Below are 24,864 nucleotides of genomic sequence, written 5' to 3'. Positions count from 1 at the left end.
CTTACCCAGGCCCACAAGGCCCTGCACCGCATGGTCTGCCCCCATCCATCTCCCCAGCCTAACAGTGTCTGCCGCCCGCCTTTGCCCTCTCTGCTTCAGCAGCACTGGCTTGCTGTTCCTGCAGCTCACCCACCGCCTGTCAGCGACACCTTCCGCACCACGCACTTGTGCCTATGGGTATCTCTATAGCACTTGCCTTGGTTGTAGTTTGAATCATACCCTCCACCTGGGGCGGGGAGAGAAAAGGACAGTAAGCTTGATGAGGCCACTGACCTGTCTTATTCTGCTAATCATTATAGCCTTAGCACCTGGGCACAGAACTTCACACTCAATAAATATTAGTGACTGGCCAATATCCAACAAATAGAAGTTAACGATTGCCATCTCCGCACAGAATCAGGCGGACAGCAAACTCAGGACTGGCCCCAGAGGACCTTCTGGAGCCAGGATCCATGGACCCCCCCGCCCCCCGCCACCTCCCCTTGCCCAGGGGAGTCATTGGACTTGATGGGCATCACCAGAGTCAATTCTTGAATGAAAACCAAGTGCGGGAGGCTGTCTGGACAGCAAGTGGGTTCGTTGCTTTTGCTACATCGGCTGAGTCTTCACTGAAGGGCCTGGGTGCAGGGGTCTCGCGGGCAGAATCTCCCCCAGGAGCACCCAGGGGTCAGCCAAGCCAAGTGGAAGCCAAGTCACTAGAAGGAACACACAGGAGCTGAATTCCCAAGGGGAAGGAAAGACAGCGCCCCCCCCCCCCCGAAAGCCCACTGTCCAAGACAAAGAGACGACCACCAAGGTTTGGTTCTTGAATATGTATTTTTTACTGAAAAAATCATTCATAAATTAACATACAAAAATGTACAAACACATGAGTAAATAATGTAATGACAAAGGACTATTTTTGTGAAAAGTGTTTTTTTAAAACATCTTTAGATTTCAGTGCAAAAATGTACCCCTGGCACCTCTTAAAACATAAGAGCAAGCTCAAAAAAATGTAGTGATGGAAAGCAGCTAGCTACGCTCAATGCCATCGTCACCGGTGAGTGGATACAATCGACACATGTGGCTGTTGCTCAGCTATTAATGTCTGTGGCAGGAGCTGTAACGAGAGTCCCTATAATGTCAAAATGATTCTTTCTGCAAATAACTACCCCCACCCCACCCCCCAAAAAACAGCGTGAAAGGCAAAACCTTTCCCTGCACGCTGCAAAGACAAGACTCATTTAAGGGGTCACCTATCAGTAGCCTCAAAGAACTTCAGCTGCCAAAATATGCACAAGGTCACATTTGGTTCTTATTGGTCTTTTTTTTTTAACGTGAGAATTTCACACCATTAACAGCGGGCAGCTCTATGTTTTTTCACGTTTCCCACACAATACTTGGTGGATAAATGAGTAACAGTGCGCAGTAAGACTGCACACTAATAAACTTACACATGATTGCAAGCTAACTGAAGTGACCTTACTTCAAGCAATGAAGAGAGACCCTTCCCTCTGTCCTCCCAGGACCATCTTTTTAAAATCAGGTGTTAGCCTTTTGCCAACATTTTGTTCTCGGTGGTAAATATGTTAATGAAAAAGCTTCCCACAGGATCATTTTACAGCACTGCCACGAAAACACACATCATCCTTAACCAAGAATCAGTCTGTCCTGGCAAATTCTTCCAAGTGACACCATGGTTTTGTCACACTGAAAGCAGCTCACAGCCTTCAGTGACAAGAGAGAAAAAGAGGAGAAGGAGAAGAGCAGGGAGAGCAGTGGCCAGCACAGAGGCCTGGGGGTACGGGGCGGGGCAGAAAAGGGGAAGAATCTTTATTGCTATGCACCATACATCAAAAAAAAAACCAAATGAACTTCTGTGTGTAAAGTTCCCTCGTGAAAGTATTTTAAAGCATGAAATGCTCAAAACTCTTTTAAAACATATGATACGACTTACCAGCATTTTCAAGGGCAGGAGCCTGCTCTCTCATACGAGCCGATAAGAGCTTTGCAATGCATTTCTATTTTCTAAATACCACTCTATTCTTCAAAAGAACAAAAACACGAACGAAAAACAAGGCCTGGCCAATCACTCCCACGGCTTGTGGGGATCATATGTCCATGGAACCCACACATGCAACGGAAAAAATCCCAACCCACACGTATGTACACAAATATACCCCCTACACACACATCCATGTAAACCATGAAAATTAAGGAAGTTGAAGGCAAACAAGGCAATTGAAAAAAATATGAAGTACTCTTCAGAAAGTACTCCTAATCACCATGTATAAATATGTTTTACGGAAAAGGAGGGACAAACTGGCATTTTTCAGAATTCTGCAAAAGCCAACTGGGGCTATGAGTTGAGGGATCTGGCTCAGGGGAAAATAGAGGCACAGACTCAAACACAATTTAGAATCTGACTTCAGAGAGCACACGGGGCTGAGAGCGCTCGGGTTCTACCTCGGTGGTCTAACCCTGAAGCTCTGATTGGTCTAACCTGGATCCCACTGACCCACAGAACACGAGTGTCACCTGCCCTCTGGCTGAGTTCTTCATAATTCAAGGCTCTTCAGCTCTATGTCCTAGTTAACAACGTGGACAAAGAATCTTTCCAGAAACCGAAAGGGAAACATTCAGAGGAATCACTGAAGCTAGTCGGTAATTTAGGCACAGGTTTCAGAAATTGTGGCCAAGTTCCATAAGAAAAAAAAAGAAAAAGAAAGAAAGAAGAAGGAAAAACCAACACCCACCCTCTCTCTTTATGATGAAAGGACAAGAAATAAAGCCCGGGGAGCAGGGGTGCGCAGAGCCCCGGAAGGGTGCGCTCTGAGCAGGGAGAGCAGCACGCCCTACAGCAGCAGCCTCCTGTTAGCAAAACAGCAGGACACGAGAGCACGCGCCCCGCAGGGAAGAGAGAATCCAGAGCAAGGTCACGAGCAAGACTTTCGGAGGAGGAGGGGCAGAAGCAGTTAGTGACCAGTGACAAAGACTGGACGCTTTTGTTCTTTTCGGGAAGTGCTCTATATCCACTCCCTCCCAAAGCAACAGCCATCTGGGAGATGAGATCTTCCACTGCATTTTAACTGAGTTCCCGCACGTGCCAACCAAATAAGTGATCTAATGTATAAATCCTCAGTTTGAATTGGAGCCAGCTATAAAATTAAATTTAAAAAAGGCATTTTACATGGCTTATTTACAATTATACTTCTTCAAGAAGTGATTGTTATACGTCTACTTATCTTCCCCAGTCCCTCCCCTCCACCCTCCATCCCCACCCGAAGCAGGTAATTTTTAAAAAAAAAATGAAACCAAGGAGAACAGCAGAGACGTAGAAGAACGGTGTGTGGAGTTGCATCTGCTCTTCCTAAGACTCAGCTGCCCTGGGGTGGGTTTACCTCTTTGCTCCAAAGGCCATTCGCAGGAACAGGCTCCGCGGCAGCTCACAGTCCCGGCTCTGGATTGTGGCTGAGAGGGGACGGTGGGGTAGGAGACGGGGAGAAGAGCAGCAGGACAGACGTCTGTCTCGTGGAAATAGAAAGTCCGTCCTGATGAAGGCCGTCCCAAGCTCGCTCCCTCCTCCCGGCGGGTCCGAACGTGAAGGCGTTTGTGCGTGTGCTCTGCTCACATTTGTTCCTTGACCCTGTGATCCTTCATTAGATGCCGCATGTCTCCTCTCTTCCGGGTGGAGCCCCGAGACATCTCATCAGGCCGCTTTCTTGGTGGCGGTGGGTAAAGCAAACATATTCTCCCCTCATCTCAGTACTCGGTCACCTGAGCCAGCTCGGGTGTCAAGTTGACGGTAATGTTTTTATACAAGGCGTCGTACGTGATGTTCGCAAAGTAGTTCAAGTTGTTGAGGCCGTCCAGCCCTTGCCGCTCCTTGGACTTCCTCAGCAGAGCATACCTGCGTAAGCAGAGAATGGGGAGGCCTGAGCGAGGGTGCCAGCTCCTCACGACAGAGGACAGACAGGCAGACCAGGAGGGGACACAACCCACAACCCAGGGCGGTCAGCTTCTCCACGATAAACATGTTGTTATTATTATTAGCAACACCTCCTGTTTCATGCCACGTGCTTTATTTACTATATTATTACATTTAATGCACCCGCCTCGTAAGCAAATGGGGAAACCAAGGCTCACGATGTTAAATGGCCTTATGTCAAACATAAGGCTGTTCCCCAAAGCCACAGAGTGGGGAAGTGGGAGGCGAGATATTAAAAACATATCAGACAAGAAAGATCAGAGTCTGTATTCAGTGCCCTCTCCCTCCCATCAACACAAAGTTCACGCAATCAGAATCGGCTGTCTAGAGAACAATCCTCCCTCCAATTAACAACAGACAAAAAGAGCCACTCCTGAAAATGCAGAGGTGTCACTCTGTCCACAGGCCCCGCATAGTCCAATCTGGAATTTCCCTATTGACAGTAAAGAGGGTAATAAAGCAACAGCAACCACACACACAGAAGCCCAGGGACACCACTCCAGAACCGGAGCCTGCAGAAAGGCGGCTGCCTCTGCTGTCACGCACTGCATGTTACACAGAGACCTTTACTCCAGTGGATTTTTCTCCAACTCCCTGAAGGCTACAGAAGAGACTACAACGGTTAAGACATAGAATGAGTGATTTCCTTAAAACATCTTACTATCAAATTTTTCACCAATAGTCTGATTTCACTCCCAAAGTTTGCCTCACGGTTAAATTAAAATATATAGGGGCCGGTCCCGTGGCGTAGCGGTTAAGTGCACGCGCTCCGCTGCGGCGGCCCGGGTTCGGATCCTGGGCAGGCACCCACACACTGCTTGTCAGGCCATGCTGTGGCGGCGTCCCATATAAAAGTGGAGGAAGATGGGCAAGGATGTTAGCTCAGGGCCAGTCTTCCTCAGCAAAAAGAGGAGGATTGGCAGATGTTAGCTCAGGGCTGATCTTCCTCACACACCCACACACTAAATAAAATAAATAAATATTAAAAAAAATAAAAAAATAAATTAAAAACTAAAATATATATACAGGAACTATAAAACAGCTGTCAGAACAGGACCTCGGAGTGGGGTGTGGAGTAACATGAGGGGTTGTAAGATGTTCTGGGACATCTGGAAATGCAAAGTATAGAGGATATTTGTAAGAGGAATAAATAAACTGCACCAACCTTCCAAGAAACTGGACTTCTCCCCGATGGTGATGAGGAATGGACTTGTACTTCCCTGTGTCACCTTCCGGCCTGCTCACGGAATAGCCTGCGTTCTGTACTCTGTCCAAGACAAAGAGAAGGGGCTTTGAGACCACATGATCAAGTCCTACAGGTGACCAAACCTACGCCGAGGGTGAGAAACCCCATGGTGAACGACAGAACTTCTTCTGCATCTGATTATTCAAGTTGCCTACTCTATGGATAAATGCATGGTTTTGGAAAAGAAGTCTACAATAGAAAAGAGTTCTGAGAAAGAAAAGAATTCAAAATCCTCGAGTGTAAGGTCTGACGTGGATTCTCAGCGACAGGCACAACACAAGTGTCCCCAGCAGGCCGGCCTGTTTGGCTCCTACCAAAAATACTGTCTCACTGGTGACAGCACCCCTCCCCCCACAGCCTATACAAAGCAAGTTGGCAAAGTCAGAGCTGCAGTGTGTTTTCCCTACTTAGGTAGAACCTATGTCTCCACCCACCTCCCCATCACCACGGAGATGAACTGATTTATATGACATCCTCCAATCTAGATGTAAAACTTCACAATTTATGGAAAGTCACTATGAGGGAAGCAGACTTTAGAGGAGGTATCTAGGATTTACCCTTAATATGATAAAGCTAAGATTTCCCAAGCTGGATTTACTGGAAACTTGATAGGGCGCTAAGAAATAATTAATACAAGGAGGTAGACTTTGGATATCTATGTGAAATTTGTGGTCGTTTTCATATTTTAAAACCGTGGGAGGATATTATTTCCACATCCTCCTGTTGAATCCAAATTATGCTCTCATTTTGATACAGGAAGATGTGTGCTCACTCTCACGTGACAAACACATATGGAATGCCTACTGTGCGCCTGGAATTGTGCAGGTTGCTGGGGAAAACCAGCCACAGCTCCTGCAGCTGAGGGACCCCCGCTGAGCTGGGGAGAACGTGAGAGGAGAATTACATCCTGGGAGAGCTCAACTAGACTCAAGGTCCAGTCAAACCAGTTAAGTGTATGGACAAGCTGTTCATCCTCACTAGGTTCCTAAGATACCCAAATTAAAAGGATGAAATGCCATTTTTACCTATCAGATTGAGACAGGATTGTCTGGAGCTGCTTTGTCCAACATAACAGCCACGAGCCACGTGTGGCTACTAAAGGGCTGAAACGTGGCAAAGGTTTAAAAGGTTGTTTATACCCAATGTTGACAGTGATGTAAGAAAATGGGCACACTAATGCACCGCTGGTCGGAATCCTTTTGCCATCTTTTTTGGAGGAAAATTTGGCAATAACTATCAAAATTGAGAAGTGCATTTACTTCTGACTCTGCATTTCCACAAGTAGGAATTTAACCAACAGAAATATTTTCACACATGAACAAGCGATGTTCAAAATCTTAAAACAGTAATGTTCATCAATAGAAGGAGATTAAAATAAATTATCGTGGATCTATGTAAAGGAATACTATGATATTGTTAAAAATAACGAAGTGGCTCTCTCTGTATGAACACAGTTGGGAGGGAAGAAGGGATGTGTCTGGGTTGTTCACATACGAATGGGAAGAAACAGCTTGTGAAAACGGCTACTTCCTGGGAATGAAATAGGAAAGTGATGGGGATTGAGACTAGCCCTCTTTGGTTTATGCACTTCCTTATCACCTGAATTTTTACCAGCAAATATTACTTTATTAATTAAGAACCAATGTAATTAACAACCAATACATACTTTCTTTTTGAAAGCCAAGCTAGAAAGTAAACAGATACAAGGTGGAAATTCTTCTGTTTATTTGTTCCTTATTAGGTTACTATTTATTTACTCTGTAAAAATATTAGTCTACACTACTCACATGTAGGACCATTCACAAACTTGTATAATACAAGCCTTATCTGATGGCATGGAAAATCTGTGTACACGTATCACTAATATTTGATCTCTGGTTTGGGGAGGTTTCAGTAAAATGTACTATGAGTGTAAAATACACGCCTGATGTTTAAGATTTAGTAAGAAAAAATAAATGTAAACTATCTCAACATTTTATATTGATTACATATTGAAATAATATTATTTTGGATACATTGTGATAAATATGTTAACATATTTTATCAATATATTAAAATTAATCTCATCTTTTTCTTTTTTTAAACTTTTCAAATGTGGCTCCTAGAACATTTAAAATTACAGACGTGGCTTGCATCACACTCCTATTGGATAGTGCTAGTCTGGAGAGTCTAGGGTAGCATTTCTAGAAGGCACTGGAAGAAGGAGAGTACCTGTTCCACAGGTCATCATCTTCTCCACCCCAACCCCAGAAAGCATTAGGAAAGCCATTGATTTTCCGAAACTGTTCCACTGTTAAGCCGCTCACTCCGCCAAAGAACTCAGCATAAGGAAGCCTACAAGGAGACAGACAGCATCAACCATCTGTGCATTAAAGGGTGATTCTTCTCCAGAATAGGCCATCTCCCTGGAGAACTGTCTTCAGTACAACAATCTCTCTGTGCTGCTGCCCCAAACCATCTGAAATCGTGTCCTCACACTGACACACATCAACCACTCAGAAAAAAACTGAATTTTTTTCTAACTGATTTTTTTAATAACAGCTTCATTGAGACATTACTGACATACCATATAATTCACCCACTTCAAGTGTATAATTCAATGATTTTTAGTATATTCAGAGTTGTGCATTCATGACCACAACCAATTTTAATACATTTCATCACCCCAAAAAGAAGCCTTGTACTCATGAACAGTCACTCCTCACTTCCCCTATTCCACTCAACCCCATGCAACCACTCTTCTCTCTGTCTCTACAGATTTGTCTACTCTGGACATTTCACATGAATGGAATCACACAATCCATGGTCTTTTGTAACTAGTTTCCTTCACTTTGCATAATGTTTTCAAGCTTCATCCATGTCGTCGCATGTGTCAATACTCCATGCCTTTTTATTGCCAAACAGTATTCCATTGTATGGACATACCACTTTTGTTTATCCATCCATCAGCTGATGGACATTTGGGTTGCAGCTAATTGGATTTTGCCATTGTTGCATCTCTCACCACCCTTTTAGATTTAACCTCTTTAGTTAAGAGGAAATGATACTCACAGATACATGTACTTATCCAATTTAGTTGCAAAGTGCCTTGGCATCTGCCCACATCCATAATAGTTACGATCACTTTCTGGTATATGATCCACATCATGGAAAATGAGACAGTCCCAGTCCAAGTCCTTCATTGCTTCTTGGAAACCGACGTTGAAAAGCATGGCCCGATTAAAGGGTTGGGTGCCAACCTAAAACGAGCAGAAGTTCATTTTTTATTTATTTATTCTGGTGAGGAAGATTCGCCCTGAGCTAACATTCACTGCCAATCCTCTTTTTTTTTTTGCTTGAGGAAGATCAGCCCTGAGCTAACATCTGCACCAATCTTCCTCCACTTTCTATGATTTATTTTTATTTTATTTTATTTTTTATTTATTTTTCCCCCAAAGCCCCAGTAGATAGTTGTATGTCATAGCTGCACATCCTTCCAGTTGCCGCATGTGGGACACAGCCCCAGCATGGCCGGAGAAGCGGTGCGTCGGTGCGCACCCGGGATCCGAACCCGGGCCGCCAGCATCGGAGCGCACGCACTTAACCGCTAAGCCACGGGGCCGGCCCTTCCTCCACTTTCTATGTGGGATGCCTCCACAGCATGGCTGACAAGTGGTGTAGGTCCGAGCCTGGGATCTGAACCTGTGAACCCAGGCCATCAAAGCAGAGCGTGCAGAACTTGAACCATTCAGCCACAGGGCGAACCCCCAGAACATTCTTTATTTATTTTTTATTATTTTTTTTGTGTGAGGAAGATCAGCCCTGTGCTAACATTTGCCAATCCTCGTCTTTTTTTGCTGAGGAAGACTGGCCCTGGGCTAACATCGGTGCCCAGCTTCTTCCACTTTATAGGGGACACCGCCATAGCATGGCTTGCCAAGCAGTGCGTCAGTACGTGCCTGGGATCTGAACTGGCGAACCCCAGGCCGCCACAATGGAGCGTGCTCACTTAACTGCTTGCGCCACCCGGCCAGCCCCCAGAATTTTATTTTTAAAAGGACTCTTGAAGTAAAATCTCCGCCACCTCAGCCCTGCCTAAAGGAGAGCTTATTGATCTGGGAGAGACCACTGGGCCAGAAGTGAGAGAGGTCCAGCACGGCTCATCTCCGACTCACAAGTCACTTGACCTCTGGCCTCGACTTTCTTAGAAATAAAAGGGGTGATAATGATAAACCCAAGCTCCTCTCCCAGGGCTGTTGTAAAGGCAGACATTCAGCCATATAACAGCATTCAGAAGAGAACCCAGCCCCATAAAGGGAAGAAAGAACAACACTGCCATTTCTACTGGCAGCTCCTGATCTGAAGGAGAATATCCTGGGTCTGGAGCCTAAAGACACCACCCATAGCGGCTCCAGTAAAACCGCCACACAAGAGGCCTTTGTTCAAGGGCAAACAAAGTTCCATCCTGGACTCAAATCTGCTGGCAGTGAACATCTCGAAGAGGAGCACTGTTTGCTCCCCTTCCCACCTCGGGGTGGCTGGATCGTAAGATTTACCAGCTCTTCACACCAGAGACGGATTAGCTTGAAGCCCTCTAAACTGCTGTCTCAGAAGAGAAAGAGGAAAGAAAGGACCACTCACTTGCTCAATTACATAAAATGCAAACCGCAGGCGCTGGCGCTGAAGCATGGGGATCAGGTGTCTGAAGAGGACCGGGAGGTGCTCGTGGCGGTTCCGGAAGGGGATAAGGATCGCCACCTGGAGGGGGTCACAGCAGAAGCCGCCCTGTTAGTCTCCTCAACTACTGCTTTGCAGCAGGACACTCCTGCAGCATCGGGGACCAGCCCTCCGGGAGCAGAGCTGGGAGGCTGCCTTGTCCTCAACTTCCTCTAAAGGAAGACCTAGTTGGCAAGCCAACCCCCGGAAGTAAGTGGACCTTGTTCTTACACGCACCATACCGTGTCCACGGTGGGCCTGCTGAATGAATTCATTCTAGACCACAGCCCAGAGGAAGCCATATACTCTACACTGTGACCCAGTACACAAACACACCCACAGACATATAAACAAACAACTAAAATGTGCTTCACAAAGTAGGACTTCCCCTTACAACGTGCAATGCACTTTAACACATATATGTTTATCTTTTTAATGCTGGTCATTAAAATTGATTTAACATTCCAGTGATGGGTTGGAAACACCGATCCATTCCAGATCTGCTCTGATCATTGCTGCATCACGGTAACTCACAGGGCTAGCACAGAATAAGCACTTTAATAAGTACTTCTTTAAAGAATGGACTTAAGCCGGTGTCATAAGCTGGATCCACACTGCTGGTGTCTCCTGACTACAGTTGTGCAGAAAAACACTAAACAATTCTCAGTGTCAGGCTAGCTAACGCCACTGTTTATTCCACTAAACTCATAGTCACAATGACGAATTAGGCAAGAAGTGCTGAATTTGTGAAGATGGCTTCTGCAAATGTGTCACAAGAGATCTACCAACCCTCCCCCCTTGCTCAGCCAATATTCCTGTAAGGAAGACAAAAGGGTTCTGCTCAGTCATCGGAATGATGCAAATTTCTGTGACTACAGAAGAGTCCTTAGGGAAATTCACTCCTCCAAAATGTTTCCACCAAACGCAAATACTCTGCATCAGGTCGTAGGGTGCAAATTATGAAACGTCATAGTCAGTGAGTCCCATGGTGATTCGGAAGGACGGCAAGTCCCAGGTGGGCTTCCCAGCACTTCAGGTCTGACTTCACACCCTACCTTCCATCGAGGCACGCAATCAGAAGGCTTCCAGTGACCTCCGAGCTTGATGGTTGGGTCTTTGGAGAAGAGTTCGTGAATGTAATCCATTCCGATTTCACTCATGTTTATGTCTATCAGGCCCTCTGGACACAGAGAGGGAAAAAAAAGAATGAAGAGGCCAGAAAATGATAGATTCTTCTCCCTATGTCCAAGAGTTTTATTCTCTGGAGAAGCTCAATGCTTTTTCAGCTGACTGTGTTTTTAACAGGGATGGGAGTCCCCTCCCCTGCTTCCCAACTCACAGCACTCAGCTCATCACTGTTGCTGGGTAAAGCAGCAAATCAAGAAATTAGACTTTAGAGTTCTGCTTCGGCCAGGGGTGTAGAAAGAAATTAAGACTAAGTAAAACAGCAGCTGAACCTCTCAGAGGAAGGAGAAAGACGGCTGAGCCTGGAGCCCTCTCTGTGTGCTCCCAGGGCAAGCAGAGACACTCTGTCCCAGTTAATTCATCAGTGGCTCTGACTGGTCACGTCCAACTTAGGACACTCACCATCTCTGACTTAAACTAAGAAGCGGACCTGTTGAAGCAGCTCGCAAGTACAGAAAAGGTATAACAGTTTGCTGTCATTGCTTTCGATTACATGGAATCCCAAGAAAGAAAACAGAAAAAGATCCGAAAATTTAACCAGCACTTTGCTGAGAAAACAACTTCCCTCATATAAACAAGTTATAATGAGTGTGAGATTTATACTAAAGGACAAAGCCGCTGCCTACACCTTCTCTAGGACATCCTAACAGAGCCCAAGTTACAGAGGAGGGGGCGTGTGCAAGAGCCCAAGTTACAGAGGAGGGGGCACGTGCAAGAGCCCAAGTTACAGAGGAGGGGGCGTGTGCAAGAGCCCAAGTTACAGAGGAGGGGGCGTGTGCAAAGGAAAGAGTGAAAAACTGGGGTAGAAACCAGCACCAAGCACACAGGCCACCTTGCAGAGGGGTGAAGGACACAAGTGACTTTCCCGACCCCTGTTCCTAACGGCAGGGAGGCAAATGTTTATATTCTCTAGATAGGGAGACAAATGGAGGGATCAACAACATTCTCCCTTCTATTTTAAACAAACAAAAAGACATAGCCATTTTAAAAGCAGAAGAAGAGAAGCGAGAGTTCTACTCACTCATGGAAGGGAGCCTTTCGGGGCAGGTATGGTTTGCAAAGTAGGTGAAGTCTTCAGGGAGAAAGGTTGTGGTTTGTAGGAAGGTTTCACTGTGGTTCAAGTCAAGAGGATAATCTAGAGGGGTAAGAAACAGGCAACTCAGACTGGAATGTGCAATCAATTCTGTATTCTTAGATGCTACCCAAGAAGTATTTCTCTTAGATATTGTCTTTCATGAAGCAGGACTCTGGACGAGCTCTTCACAAGAGATGAAGAGTTGAACCCATCAATAAGAATGTTAACCAGATGATGCTATTTTATTTTTTGTGAGGAAGATCAGCCCTGAGCTAACATCCGATGCCAATCCTCCTCTTTTTGCTGAGGAAGACTGGCCCTGGGCTAACATCTGTGCCCATCTTCCTCCACTTCATATGTGACGCCGCCACAGCGTGGCTTGACAAGCAGCGCATTGGTGCACGCCCGGGATCCGAACCTGCAAACCCTGGGCCTCTGCAGCGGAGTGCGCGCACTTATACCGCTATGCCACCGGGCCGGCCCCAGATGATGCTATTTTAACCAGTGCTTCTATTCTTATTGGTATTACAGCTTTATGTGCAGAGAGTTTACAGTCAAATAACTCTACAACGTAATAAAAAAAATAATAGCACCCCACTCCCATGTCTTATTCACTAAAGGAACTATTCTTACTTCTTTTAGCCAACTATTTTAGTATTTACCTCCATCAGCATACAGTTCATCCTGACTCTTCTGTTTTAGGTCTTATCTACTGACGTCCCCCTATGGGGGATGAGGATTCCACTCCTTTTCCTCCCCTGCCCCCACCACACACACACCCTTTCCATCCTCCCGCCTCCCAATAGTCATATATGATCATCGGGGTTACGACAATCTTCAACAGTTATATGATGACGATTCTATACTGCTCATGTCTGAGAAATAGGCTAGGGGCACCCTAAACCGTGCCAGGTGTCCCCAAGTTGAGGGACCCTCTGTACCATCTCTAGAGGTTATCAAGGCTCCAGTCCTTTGCCAGGATGGGGAAAGGGATCTGGGTATCTGACTACTTTTTAAATAGCTTTCAGCCAACCTTTATCTTAGCTGCCACCTTTGTTCTTACCTCCAAAAGTACCTGTATTGCTAATTCCTGAGCTTCTGGGGGGTTCTGGGATAAAACTGGGTGTTGCTGGCTTTCCCTGCTGCCACATTAGCAGTCAGTTTTCTGGGGTCTGTTAAGTCCATCTGCTTTCCCACTTTCACAATTTTTTGCTGTGGTCTCTTTTTTTTGTTCTCCTCATTCTTAAGAGTTTATGCCATTAAACACACACGCACGCACACACACGCCTCTTAACTGTCATTTTAGTGGGGTTACAAAAGTATGAAGCAGGTGCCTTTTCCCTAGGGGACTGTAATAGCGGAATAGGAAGGGGGTTCTCCAACTTCTTATTTTTCACAGATAAGACACGGAGGCACTAATATACACAACTCGTACAAAGAGGCTTGCCCAGTGCACAGAGAGACCCGACTAAACTCCAGGTTAGTGATCTTTCCACTACACTGTGCTGTTTTTTCACAGTACTAAAATCTCTCTCAGCAATCCTTTTGGATTCATGCTGATTCTATGAAAATTAAAACTTCCTATTCAAATTCACTTGCACCCTGGAATTCTGGAATCATCAACCAGATATTTTTTAAAAAGCACTATGAGAGGGTTTCCAAGAATCAAATGACTAATACAGTAAATCCTTTTATACAGGCATGTGGCTGCCTACTCCACAAGTACTCAGAGGACAAACTCAATGAGAGGCAACTTGAGAATTTTAAGTCTCTTAACAGGGGAGGAAAGGAACAGAATGCTCTCTGTCCTTTTTAGTTGTAGCTTTCCGAAAACACACTAAGCCTGCATTTATATAAAGACATAAACCAAGCCAGCATGAACCCTAAAGGTAAATGACATTTATACAGAAATTAGCCCCAAGTCCTCAGTTCACACATGCAACCCTGTCGTTGAGTTGATCCTTTTCTGAAGGTATTAACACTTCAAAGAGCTGTGTTAAGAACCTCCAATACTAATTGTTACTCTGAATGATTCTGCTTCTGCTTCTTAATTATATATATACATTTTAATACAAAAAACTATTAAGTAAAAATTAACGGTTTTTATGTTTTATTTTAGAAAACGTGTGTGTCTGCAGTGTGCACATGTGTGGAGGGAGAAGCTGGTTAGAGACCGCATCACAGTAATTACATTTGCCTAGAAGGCAAAGAAATTCCCAGAGGTATTATAATAAGCATTTTCATAAGCAAATCCACAAAAACAGAAGAGAACAGTAATTCTGGGCCATGACAGAACCAAGCTTCACAGCTACAACCTGAACAGGAAATGAGAAGGGAACCACGGGGAGAGGAGACAAGATGCTTTCTAATAACCATAATCAGCCCACTTTTGGGGTCTGTTTGAAGACACAAATAAATTCCTTTCTACTTCCTTCAAGCACTGACATAGCCTGGCAGCAACGAGCATGCAACAAAACAAGACATCACTTATTTTTTCCTTCTGATGACTAAATTAGTAATGCCATATTTTTAAAAAACCCTCAAATACACAACTCCTAAGTGGAAGTCCTCCATAACCCTTCCCTACACCTTAGGGGGAAAAAACCCCTAATTTCTTCATTTCTAATTTTAAGTTCTTTAGATAAAAATTTAAATAAAATCTACTTTCTCACCAGCAGGAGAAAACTTTTAAACAAGTGAAAAAGGCAGAGGAAATTAATTGCTCCATGACCTGGTAAAATTGTGCATGGTTATTGTGGGGTCCCTGTGTTTTTCCTCCTCCAGCCGCCCAGAGGTGGGCGGATGGCACTGCGCACTCGCCCCAGGGATCCAAACATCCATTTCTTACTCTTCTAAAGCCCGTACCTACTGACTGAGGGAACTGCTACAAGGAGAAACCAGCTTGCCGAATTTCTATGGTCATGGTTTTCCTTTTTAATTTAACTCTAATCTATTTCAAATCAGGACGCGTTCTTCCAGCGAGGGAAGGAGGGGACAAAGGTGGCGGCAGCTGCGTTCACGTGTATAAAATGGGAAAACAACAGACGCCCTTCCTCCCTACAGATTCAAACGGCTGCTTATTCACCTCTGCTTTACGCCCCGGCTCAGCAGCCTTGGTTGCACATGAGAATCATCTAGGAAGCTCTTAAAAATTCTCTAATGCCCAGGCTATAGCCCAGACTAATTAAATAAAAACCTCTGGGGGTGGGGTGCAGGCACCGGTATTTCTCAAAGCCTCCCCACCCCAGGGGGTTCCAGTGTGCACTCAGGTTGACACAGCCACCCTAATACTCAGGCGGTGGCAACAATCTGCTTTCTCCCTTAACTTTCCAAATCCAGCTGAGCAAGGACTGGAAAGTGCTGACTAACAGACTCCAGGAAGAATCACCACTTGCCCCGTCTGCCATTTGAAAAAAGACCAAACACTTGCCTCTCTGCACGAAGAATGTGGAAATTTATATACACTAGAAAGATGGCTTCGGGACAAGTATCTGTGAGATATAAACAATTCGCTTTCTGGACGGGCCCAGTGGCGTAGCAGTTAAGTTCACGTGCTCCGCTGCGGCGGCCCGGGGTTCGCAGGTTCGGATCCCTGCCACACGCCGACGCACTGCTTGTCAGGCCATGCTGTGGCAGCATCCCATATAAAGTAGAGGAAGATGGGCACGGGTGTTAGCCCAGGGCCAGTACTCCTCAGCAAAAAGAGGAGGATTGGCATCAGATGTTAGCTCAGGGCTGATCTTCCTCACAAAGAAAAAAAAAAGGAATTCGCCTTCTTCAAGAACTAGCATGCTTAAAGGATGACCACCCGACAGGAGAGGAGACCTAAAGACAACTCCTGACGGAGCATCTAAAAACCAGAGAGAAAGGGGTCAAGAACATCTATCTGGCAATGACCTGATCCATTTTATTTGCCCATGGAACAGCCCCGTTTTGAAGGATGTGGGCAACAGCACATTCTTCTGAGTATGCGACCAGAAGGGGACGAGGCCGTAAGTGTGGAGAGGTCTGTGTGCACGTGCGTGTACATGCGTGTATAGAGGTAAGAAATCTCCCTCTGGTTGAAAGTTACTAGGTAGAATGGCACCTGGAAATTCATATTTAAGAATGAGAAATGCCAGGCCACTCAACCACTCCCCTCATCTATAAAACTAAATGGCTGGACTGGAAAAACCCAGGGAATTCTCTTCTGATGCCAATATTCTTTTGAGCGTTTCCCCTCATTGCTCATAGAAGGTTCTGCAGGATTCACAGTCTCACATACCAATGGCTTTCACTGACAGGAAGCTTCTCCAGGTCATTACTTCAGGCCTATTTCCAGGCTCATGGTCCTGATCCCCCAAAGAACACTCTTATTAGACAATCACCACTTTAGCTTTCAAGGATAAAGAAAGCTAGCATTACTTGAATGTGACACTAAGCTTTTTAGTGACACTGACACTTGGCCTAATGACAGACTTCGAATGTGGGTGTGTGCCACAGCCCTGTTTCCAGGGTGGGGCAGCTGAGTTGGTGGACGACCTCGGTCCAGCCTACTCTCATCAAGCCCACAGAGCTCTGGGCGGGAGTGGCCGGGTCAGAGGTGGCGGTCACCTGGCTATCTCAGCAGCTTTAGGCCGAGAACACCATCTTTAACTGTGCTAGGCAGAGAACTGCTTTGACATGAGTAAAAATGGTGGGTTTTCACTGGACACATTCCCAATGAAATATTTACTTTTTCACAGGTACCCGCCAAGGATGTGCCAATAACATAGAAGCCAATCAAGATAGGAATCTCAGAATTATGTCACAACACTTAAAATGTGTTTTCTTGTTAAATCTATTCATTCACACTCAAAAATAATTTACTGAGTGCCTCCTATGTGGTAGGCAGTTGTACAGGTGCTGGGGATACAAAAACGACAGAGGCACGAGGGCACAGCCAGGGTTCAGAGGGCGGGCACCAGAGTCAGACAGTCACCCCTTTGTCCCAAAAATGGGGACACAGCAGCTACCTGAGTTCTTGTGAGGATTCCGTGAGATAATGCAAGTTAAGTGTCTAGCACATAGAAACACAGCCCCCGATGGCAAAGACTTCCTATTCATAAGGGAAATAGACACATGAAACACAAAATGGATGGTTAACTAGTCCAACCAGAGGCATGCTAGGAAGAACTATTTTGGAGTATGGTAATTTGAGAATAAACTCATGCAAAGTCAAATAATAATGGGTCCCTGGATATGCCTTCCAAGGGTGCAACTCACTTCTGTGCTGTTTTCAAGGACAACAATCCCTCAATCTAGTGAGATCCTGTGTTGCAAGACCAGCAGCGGTGGGGGATGGAGTACTGCTTTGTACCCCTCTAACTTCTGAGAGAGAACAGACTACCTCGCCAAACGCCAAGACAGAAGTTCTACTTCATCCAACCTCAGAGAGGCATGAACACTTGGAATGGATAAACGTCATGACAGCACAAATGTTCCTTTATCCAGAGTGATCCAGGGCAAAGAGCTCGGGAATGGTAGTCAGAGGACTCCCTAGTTTCGTTACACAGCCAGAAGCAGGTGTTTGGCAGGGTTTAGGGAAAGTCACACGACCAAGCCACTCCAACTCCCCCAAGATTATCTGTTCTACATGTGAAAAATGGAAGCAACATAAGATCCTGCCTATCTGACTGGGCCATATTCCAGTCAAGTGAGACAAGCTGTCTGGGGATCATTTGCAAAACCTAACACTACACACAATGAATTAGGAAACAAAAATGTACTCAGCCTTCTCCCTTGACTTTAGGAACTGCAGGGACCCCTTCCAGGTATGGTTCAGAGCTCAGGCAATTTGTCCCCACAATTTGGCTAAAAATCCCTGAAAAGTCAATCACTTCCTCTTTGCAAGCAAGAAGAAAGGAAGTACCAAAGCTTTGCTAACTAGGGTCCTTTGTTGCTGCTAAGTTGGCCAGCAGGACAGACTAATAAATTAGGATGTGGTCCATTCTTTCAAGGATTTAACTGCCCTTTGAGAGGCAATGCTTTCCTTGAGATGGCAAGCACCACAGAATAATTCTCATTTGCAATGTCTGCAAACCAATTTCACATTCTACAGTGAGCCCCAGACAATCTTAGAACTTACACAGAAGAGAGGACTGATTTGGAGGAAAGAATATTTTTAAAAACATATGTATTTTATAATACTAGGCTTGAGTGAAATCAGTGAGAAACCATAGGAAAGCATGTTAGTCTTCAGTAAGAGGCATCTCATGAATGCTTAAGCAAGATGAAATTTCAGAATCTACTTTTTAAATAAAAACCATCCCGGGCCAGACTGGAGAAGGCTCATGACAGTCCCATTTAACCATCTGAAAATAGTTCCTATGTTCAATTTTTGGAAGAGTTAAAAAGAGAGACATAAAAAAGACAGCTTTCCCTCAAAGGTGAAGAACTTGCCACAGACAGTCTTTTATAAAAATAGTTCCAGTCAAAACCATGATTCAGGAAAAAGTTTTTACAATGTTAGGCAAGCCATCTAACTTCTGTGTTCTTGTTTCCTCTTTATATAATTAGTGCTTATAAGATAATAAAAGCCACAGGTAAAGGTTCTAAAGATTGAGGCAGAAATGTTCACTCTTGTGCCCATCATTGCATGTTTGGCTGAACAGTCTGAAAAGCTTTCTTCCAAGCTGAATGAGTCTGACCACCAAACTCAGCCACCTAGCTGGAATTAAACCACAGGATGAATATCACACCATTTACTGGGAGGTAGATAGGTGATCTATTAAACTTACCTTCCAGAAGTCGTTTTTATAGCTATATTTTGTAGAAACTGTCCTGAATTACACGATCATTATGAAATGGAAATTTGGTAAGTTTCAACTAAAACATTCATGAACAACAAGGTAAACAAGTCCTACTGGGCTGAACAAATTCAAGTAGAGTCTAATAGGAAGAACAGAGTTGGAGCAACTCTTCCTGTGTGGCAACCAGGGCCAGACTAGCTTTGAAAATACCACAGACCACCACCACCAAGACCACCACCACCATGACCATCACAACCACCACTATCGCCACCACGTGTAACTCAAAAAAACAAGACAACAAAACAAGTTTTAAGTTAAGCCATAAAAGAAGTGTAAAGAAGTCCAACCAAATTCTGTTTTCCTTGTTGGCTGTACGGATACATTTTTTTGAAATCAAATATCAAATTATTTCCAGAAACAGCTTTTGGTGCTTCTATTTTGCTGGTATCCTAATATATGCTTAAGCTGCCTAGTGGGGCAACTACACCGAAAAACGGGGTCCTGAAAGATACTCCTTACCTCCCCCTCCCTGAAAAGTATTAGGAGCGAAAATGGAGTCATCCAGACACCCTTAAGGTATTATTAGCAAAACAAACAAGGATTCATTTTGCAAGCTTTTCTTTTTTAGTAATAAGGTAAGATAGAGCCAAACCCTCCCACCTTTACAATGCACTTTTTTCCATCAAAAACAATTATTCAAACCAAATTTACCTCTCCTGGGAGGAGACATTCTAATCAGACCACCTCTACTACAAACATACCTGAGTCATTTACACTGCTGTTCCTCTTGGCGTAAGCACTGCGAACCACCTGCTCATAGACCTGAGCGCCTATTGTTCTCATGTTGTCCCGAATCAGAATGCCTTGCGCTTGCATCATGAAGAGGTAGGTGTTCACTGCAGAAAACAGAAGGGAAGGGAAAAAAGAGGTGAATGCAAAGCAATCATTAAAACAAAACAAAACAAAACAAAAAAGTGCGTATAACCTTGGGGGTTTTTTTTCTTTTTAAAACCTCTTTCAGCTCTAAAACCCTACAAATGCCATAACTCTATTTTCCACACTGGGTTCTGTGTTTTTAGGACACCAACATTCCTTGGGTAGCTGTAGGACTTAGAGGAAAACTGCAATATTCAGCAGTTTTAGAAAACCCATAAATTAAAAAAAAATCTATTCCACCAGGTCTTCAAATACCCAATCTGTGGTCTAGCACTGTGGTGATCAGAAAGATCTTTACAGATCCAAGAGTTCACTGTCTCAATACTCGACAGCCATGTTCAGAGACAGGACACTGCTGACCGCTCTGCCCACTGGAAACACTCAGATCTCGGTCTGGTCTTGGCAACTTTTTCAAAGTGGTGGACTAAGGCTCCAGCTACTTTTCTTTGGGGGATTTGGAGACAAAAAGAATAAAAGAATGTCAGCAGTCCTCACTACCCACCCACCTCAGCCCCAAAGTCCAGAGCAAGGGGAAGAGAGCAGGCGGCTTGGTCCAAGCGTCAATTAAAATACATTCCCTTCGCTATATATACAAATCTGGAATCATTATGCTGTACACCTGAAACTAATATAATGTGATATGTCAATTATACCTCAATAAAAACAAAACAAGCAACATTCTTAACAAATGACTATTCAGATTAACTGCCCGATCACCATCATCATCTTTGGAGAGCGACCTCCACTGGGGTTTTCTTGAAGTCTCTCTACGATATAAAACTAGGAGATCATAAATACAAGCAAATATAATTCCTGTATTCCACTTGCAATCTTAAATACTATGCCATCTATTTTCAAGAAACTGTAAGTTTTAAAAACACAGCTTCTTCACCAGCCACTCTAATGTACTCACTTTCCCCTCGCCACTGTGAAAGGGGGATGTCTTATAGGGGCGGCACGTTCACAAATCTCAACCCCGCCGTGTGTCAGGGATCAACTGAACCCTTGGCTGACCTCCAGCAGGCCCCAGGCAGGTACTGAACCGAGAGCCCAGGCACTCCTCCAGACTCAGTGTGCACGGCCTCAGGCTGTCCCGGTTCTTCAATAAGACAGACTCTGTCGATGCTGTTTCATCATTATCATCACAGTGTCCTGTACGTAATGGGCAGTAGGTAACAACTAAACGGATGAAGCTTAGAAGTCAATTTATTTCGGGCTACTGCGTTTGGTGCGTGTACTGGGAATGGGGACAAACCAACTGGCACAACTCTCAATGTGGAAAACCCCCAGGTGCCCACATTTAACAGGGACATAAAATTTCTCAAAAGATTTCAAATCGTCTCTCAGGTATACCTCAAGCCATAAAATAATGAACAAAAGAAGTCAACGTTCAGAATGCTTTCAGAAACGAGGTCACTTCAAATCAGGCCTCGCACTGGCTGGAAGACAACCACACACTCAACTTCCGGCATCTACTGATCAGATATAGCGTTAATTCTCCACAGCTAGAAAAAGCTATGGAAAAAGACAGCTTCAAATTCATAAAAAAGTGTAATTCTGTGAAGCCTCTGAAAACAAGAGTTGTATCTCATTTTCTATTTATAGCAGATAGCACAGTGCCCAATCACAGTAGGTAGGCAGTCCATAAACACTGTTAAACCTAAAACTTAAACTTCACCCAACATTAAATTTCTAATGTGGTTCTGCGGTATTTTTTAAAATTTGGGCTATGTATTATATATGTTATATATAACTGCCCTGAAATCTTCCTTCTGTTCCCAACATACCACTAAACCAGTTGTCGTCAATAACATAAAAACAAATATTTATTGAACACTGTGTGTAAAGTTGTCAGGCACTGCAAAGAACACACTACCTCCCTTCTCCCAAATTTCATAATCTCTGTGTTTTTTTATCTTCTACACTGCAAAGAACACTGCTGTTAGCCCCCCCTCTTTTTTTGGTGAGGAAGATCAGCCCTGAGCTAACATCTGTTGCCAATCCTCCTCTTTTTGCTTGAGGAAGATTGGCCCTGGGCGAACATCTGTGCCCATCTTCCTCTACTTTATATGTGGGACGCCGGCCACAGCATGGCTTGATAAGCGGTGTGTAGGTCCGAGCCTGGGATCTGAACCTGCAAACCCCAGAAGCGGAGCTTAACCACTAGGCCACCAGGTGGGCCCCAGTTAGCCCCTCTTTTAAACACCCTCCCTTTCTTAGTTCCTGAATCCCAACTGTAGGACTCCTCTAGGGCAATTCTCAGACTTTTCCCTGCCTGTTGCCTGGAGAGCTTTGTGAAGCCTGCTTCTGAGGCCCCACCCCAGAGACTGATTCAGTGTGTCTGAGTGGGGCTCACGAGTTTGCACATGTAACAAGCTCACGAATGACACTAATGTGGTCGGTGGGTCTGTGGACATTTCCAGAACCACGGCTCTAGGGAACTTCAGCTACATAATAAATAACATTAAGTAACATTTATTGAGCACTGAATTACGTAATTCTTTATCTCCTTTAATCCTCATATATATCCTAGAGGCAAGTAATACTATCCAGTTAACAGTCAACTTCTGGGCTTCAGTTTCTCCATGTAGCTTCACGAAGGTCTAATGAGGGATGGATCTGAACCGGATGGACCTGTGCTCTAACAACTAAGCTTTAAGACCTCGCTCATCCATGTTCTAGCCACAACCTCTCCCTCAAAGACTGCAAGCACTCACATGGCTTAGATGATTACTCTCAAGGAGATGCTTTATCTCCTACACAAAGCTGACAGATGGGTCTTTTTTTTTTTTAATTTTATTTATTTTTTCCCCCAAAGCCCCAGTAGATAGTTATACGTCACAGCTGCACATCCTTCTAGTTGCTATATGTGGGACGCGGCCCCAGCATGGCCAGAGAAGCGGTGTGTCGGTGCCCGCCCGGGATCCGAACCCGGGCCGCCAGCAGCAGAGCGCGCACACTTAACCGCTAAGCCATGGGGCCGGCCCGTGGATCTTTCTTAATTACAGATTTATCCACACTGCTCCTGCTCAAAAGCTTCCTGTCTCTTGCCTTCATCCCTGGGCTTCTGCTGATCTGCAGGGCTTCTGCTCGCCTCTCTGCCAAGCAAATCTTATTAATCCTTCAAACCCCAGTTTACAGGCTCCTCAAGTTTTCCTCTTCTTGAATTTCTGTGGTACCTTTACAGATCAAAAATTTGCCTTTTGTTTATATTTTGTCTTAGTTTGCTAACAATTGTCTCATGTGTTAGTCTTGTCATTCAACTAACAAATTTACACAAACCACTGCTTTTTCTAATTACCCACAGGAATTTGCACAATGCTGAAAACACAGAAGGCTGAGGAAATAAACTTTGCCAAACAAAACAAAATAATCGCAAATTCATAGACTGGGGATTGGATGGGATTTTAAAGAACACTTTTCAATACCATCTAATGCTTCTACACCACCCAAAAGCCACACCTTCTAAGAACACAGAGTCAGTATGTAAAATACAGCCATCTTCAAAGAAAATTCTACTTTGGGTTGGGTCCAAAATGTTTTCCAGTCACTCTGACCCACTGGTTCTCATTCCGCTCCTTGAGAGAACCGTCCACTCCCTCTCCCACATTCAGATACCGGAGGACAGGCATTTTCAGTCTGCCTCTACCCTCACCTCCACCCCACCAACCCTCCCCTGTACCCACAGGCTAGGCAGCCCCACTTCCTCTGTGTGCCCCTCCCATGGCATCGTCTCCACTTCCCTCCCCATCCCGGCTGCCCTCCTCTGGATACTGGCCCAGCAGTCCACATGTGACAGGGAGTGGGGTCCCTGCTGACAGAGTGGTCCAGGTACAGTCTGATGGGCCCAGAAACAGGCAGAACCACCAACAGCCCTGCTCCACCTCTTACCAAAGTGCTGTCCATGGGAGGCCCCGCTCTTGGAGATTCACAATGCACAATAACTCAAGGCCCAAAAATTCTACAACAGAGATGTTCAATCATCTAACCCGCTGTTTCCCAAACCAGCCCTTTTTTCCCCATATAACAACTAGTAACATCAAAGTGATTCTCTGCAGAACTCACTCTGGGAAACACTGTTTTGGATATTTCTATTAGCAGAATTTAAAACTTGCATTACATGGTAGGTAATCCATCGATAATTGCTGAATGTTATTGGTAAATAGCAGTCAAACCATATTATAGATTCATATTAAGCTTGCTGGAGGCAAAATCCTCACTCTTTCTAGACACATTGTTGCTAAGCCGCCCTTCTCCTGTTCTGTGTTCATGCCGCTGGTTATATAGATCAAACCCTTGGACCTTACAAGTGTCCCTATTAAAAGTCTGTTACTAAATTTAGCCATGGCTCTGGCCTAAACTAGGAAGTGTATATGCACACACACGTTGCTTTCAATCTGTTATCTCATTTATAATTCACATCTTTGTGAAGTAGATATCATCTTGATTTTTATTTTCAGACAAGTCAAGTCCTGCAGAAGCCAGCCCCCCAGGTCAGACGGCGAGTGAAGTCAGAAACGGAGAGGGGTGAGGTGAGGCGTTCCACAATATGTTGAAGAGCTTTACTTTCCAATAACACAGTCCTGATCAAGAGTGGCTGAATCACAGCTAAAAAACAAACTTCACCCTGCCATGGCCGTTAACTCCTCCACTGTGTCAACAAGTGTTCACTGAGCCTCTGCTTGTGACACACAGCACTAGGCCACCGGGCTGAGGACGGGTAGACACCAGAGTAAGGTCCAACACAATTCAGCAAGAAATCATAATGCAGTGTGATAAATGCTAAAATAACATTTACTACAAATTCGGGCTTACTAACAACTTTTTTACACTTTCATGAGAAATTGTAATTATTATCCAGCCCCAGCATCTAGATTGAGGGATCTCTTATGATCATAATTCAGCAGAGAAAAATGAGCCCCATTCAGGTTTACATAGTCGGAAATTTCCATCCAGATGCCAACGTAAGCAGCCTGGGGCCATGGCTTTA

At 44.7% G+C, this 24,864-nt stretch overlaps 1 protein-coding gene across 2 annotated transcripts in view; it reads right to left on the bottom strand.

The window, feature by feature from the left end:
- Nucleotides 1-797: 797 nt before the first annotated feature.
- The window catches only part of B4GALT5 (beta-1,4-galactosyltransferase 5), a 69,977-nt gene continuing 45,910 nt past the window's right edge, over nucleotides 798-24,864 (bottom strand). The window contains exons 2-9 of one of the 2 annotated variants that reach the window (XM_087445130.1): nucleotides 19,700-19,834; nucleotides 12,115-12,228; nucleotides 10,964-11,088; nucleotides 9,834-9,950; nucleotides 8,265-8,452; nucleotides 7,425-7,547; nucleotides 5,133-5,234; nucleotides 798-3,889 (exon numbers count right to left, since the gene is read on the bottom strand). In XM_087445130.1, the coding sequence (XP_087301256.1) occupies nucleotides 3,742-3,889; nucleotides 5,133-5,234; nucleotides 7,425-7,547; nucleotides 8,265-8,452; nucleotides 9,834-9,950; nucleotides 10,964-11,088; nucleotides 12,115-12,228; nucleotides 19,700-19,834 (1,052 nt within the window). In that variant the 3' untranslated portion in view covers nucleotides 798-3,741. The remainder of the gene's footprint in view (nucleotides 3,890-5,132; nucleotides 5,235-7,424; nucleotides 7,548-8,264; nucleotides 8,453-9,833; nucleotides 9,951-10,963; nucleotides 11,089-12,114; nucleotides 12,229-19,699; nucleotides 19,835-24,864) is intronic. The other variant, XM_087445132.1, reaches the window with a different exon arrangement.

The sequence above is a fragment of the Ceratotherium simum genome, chromosome 21, assembly GCF_057802395.1.
Source record: "Ceratotherium simum simum isolate JZ-2026a chromosome 21, ASM5780239v1, whole genome shotgun sequence".
Classification (NCBI taxonomy): Eukaryota; Metazoa; Chordata; class Mammalia; order Perissodactyla; family Rhinocerotidae; genus Ceratotherium; species Ceratotherium simum.
This window is presented reverse-complemented; position numbering and strand designations above follow the sequence as displayed.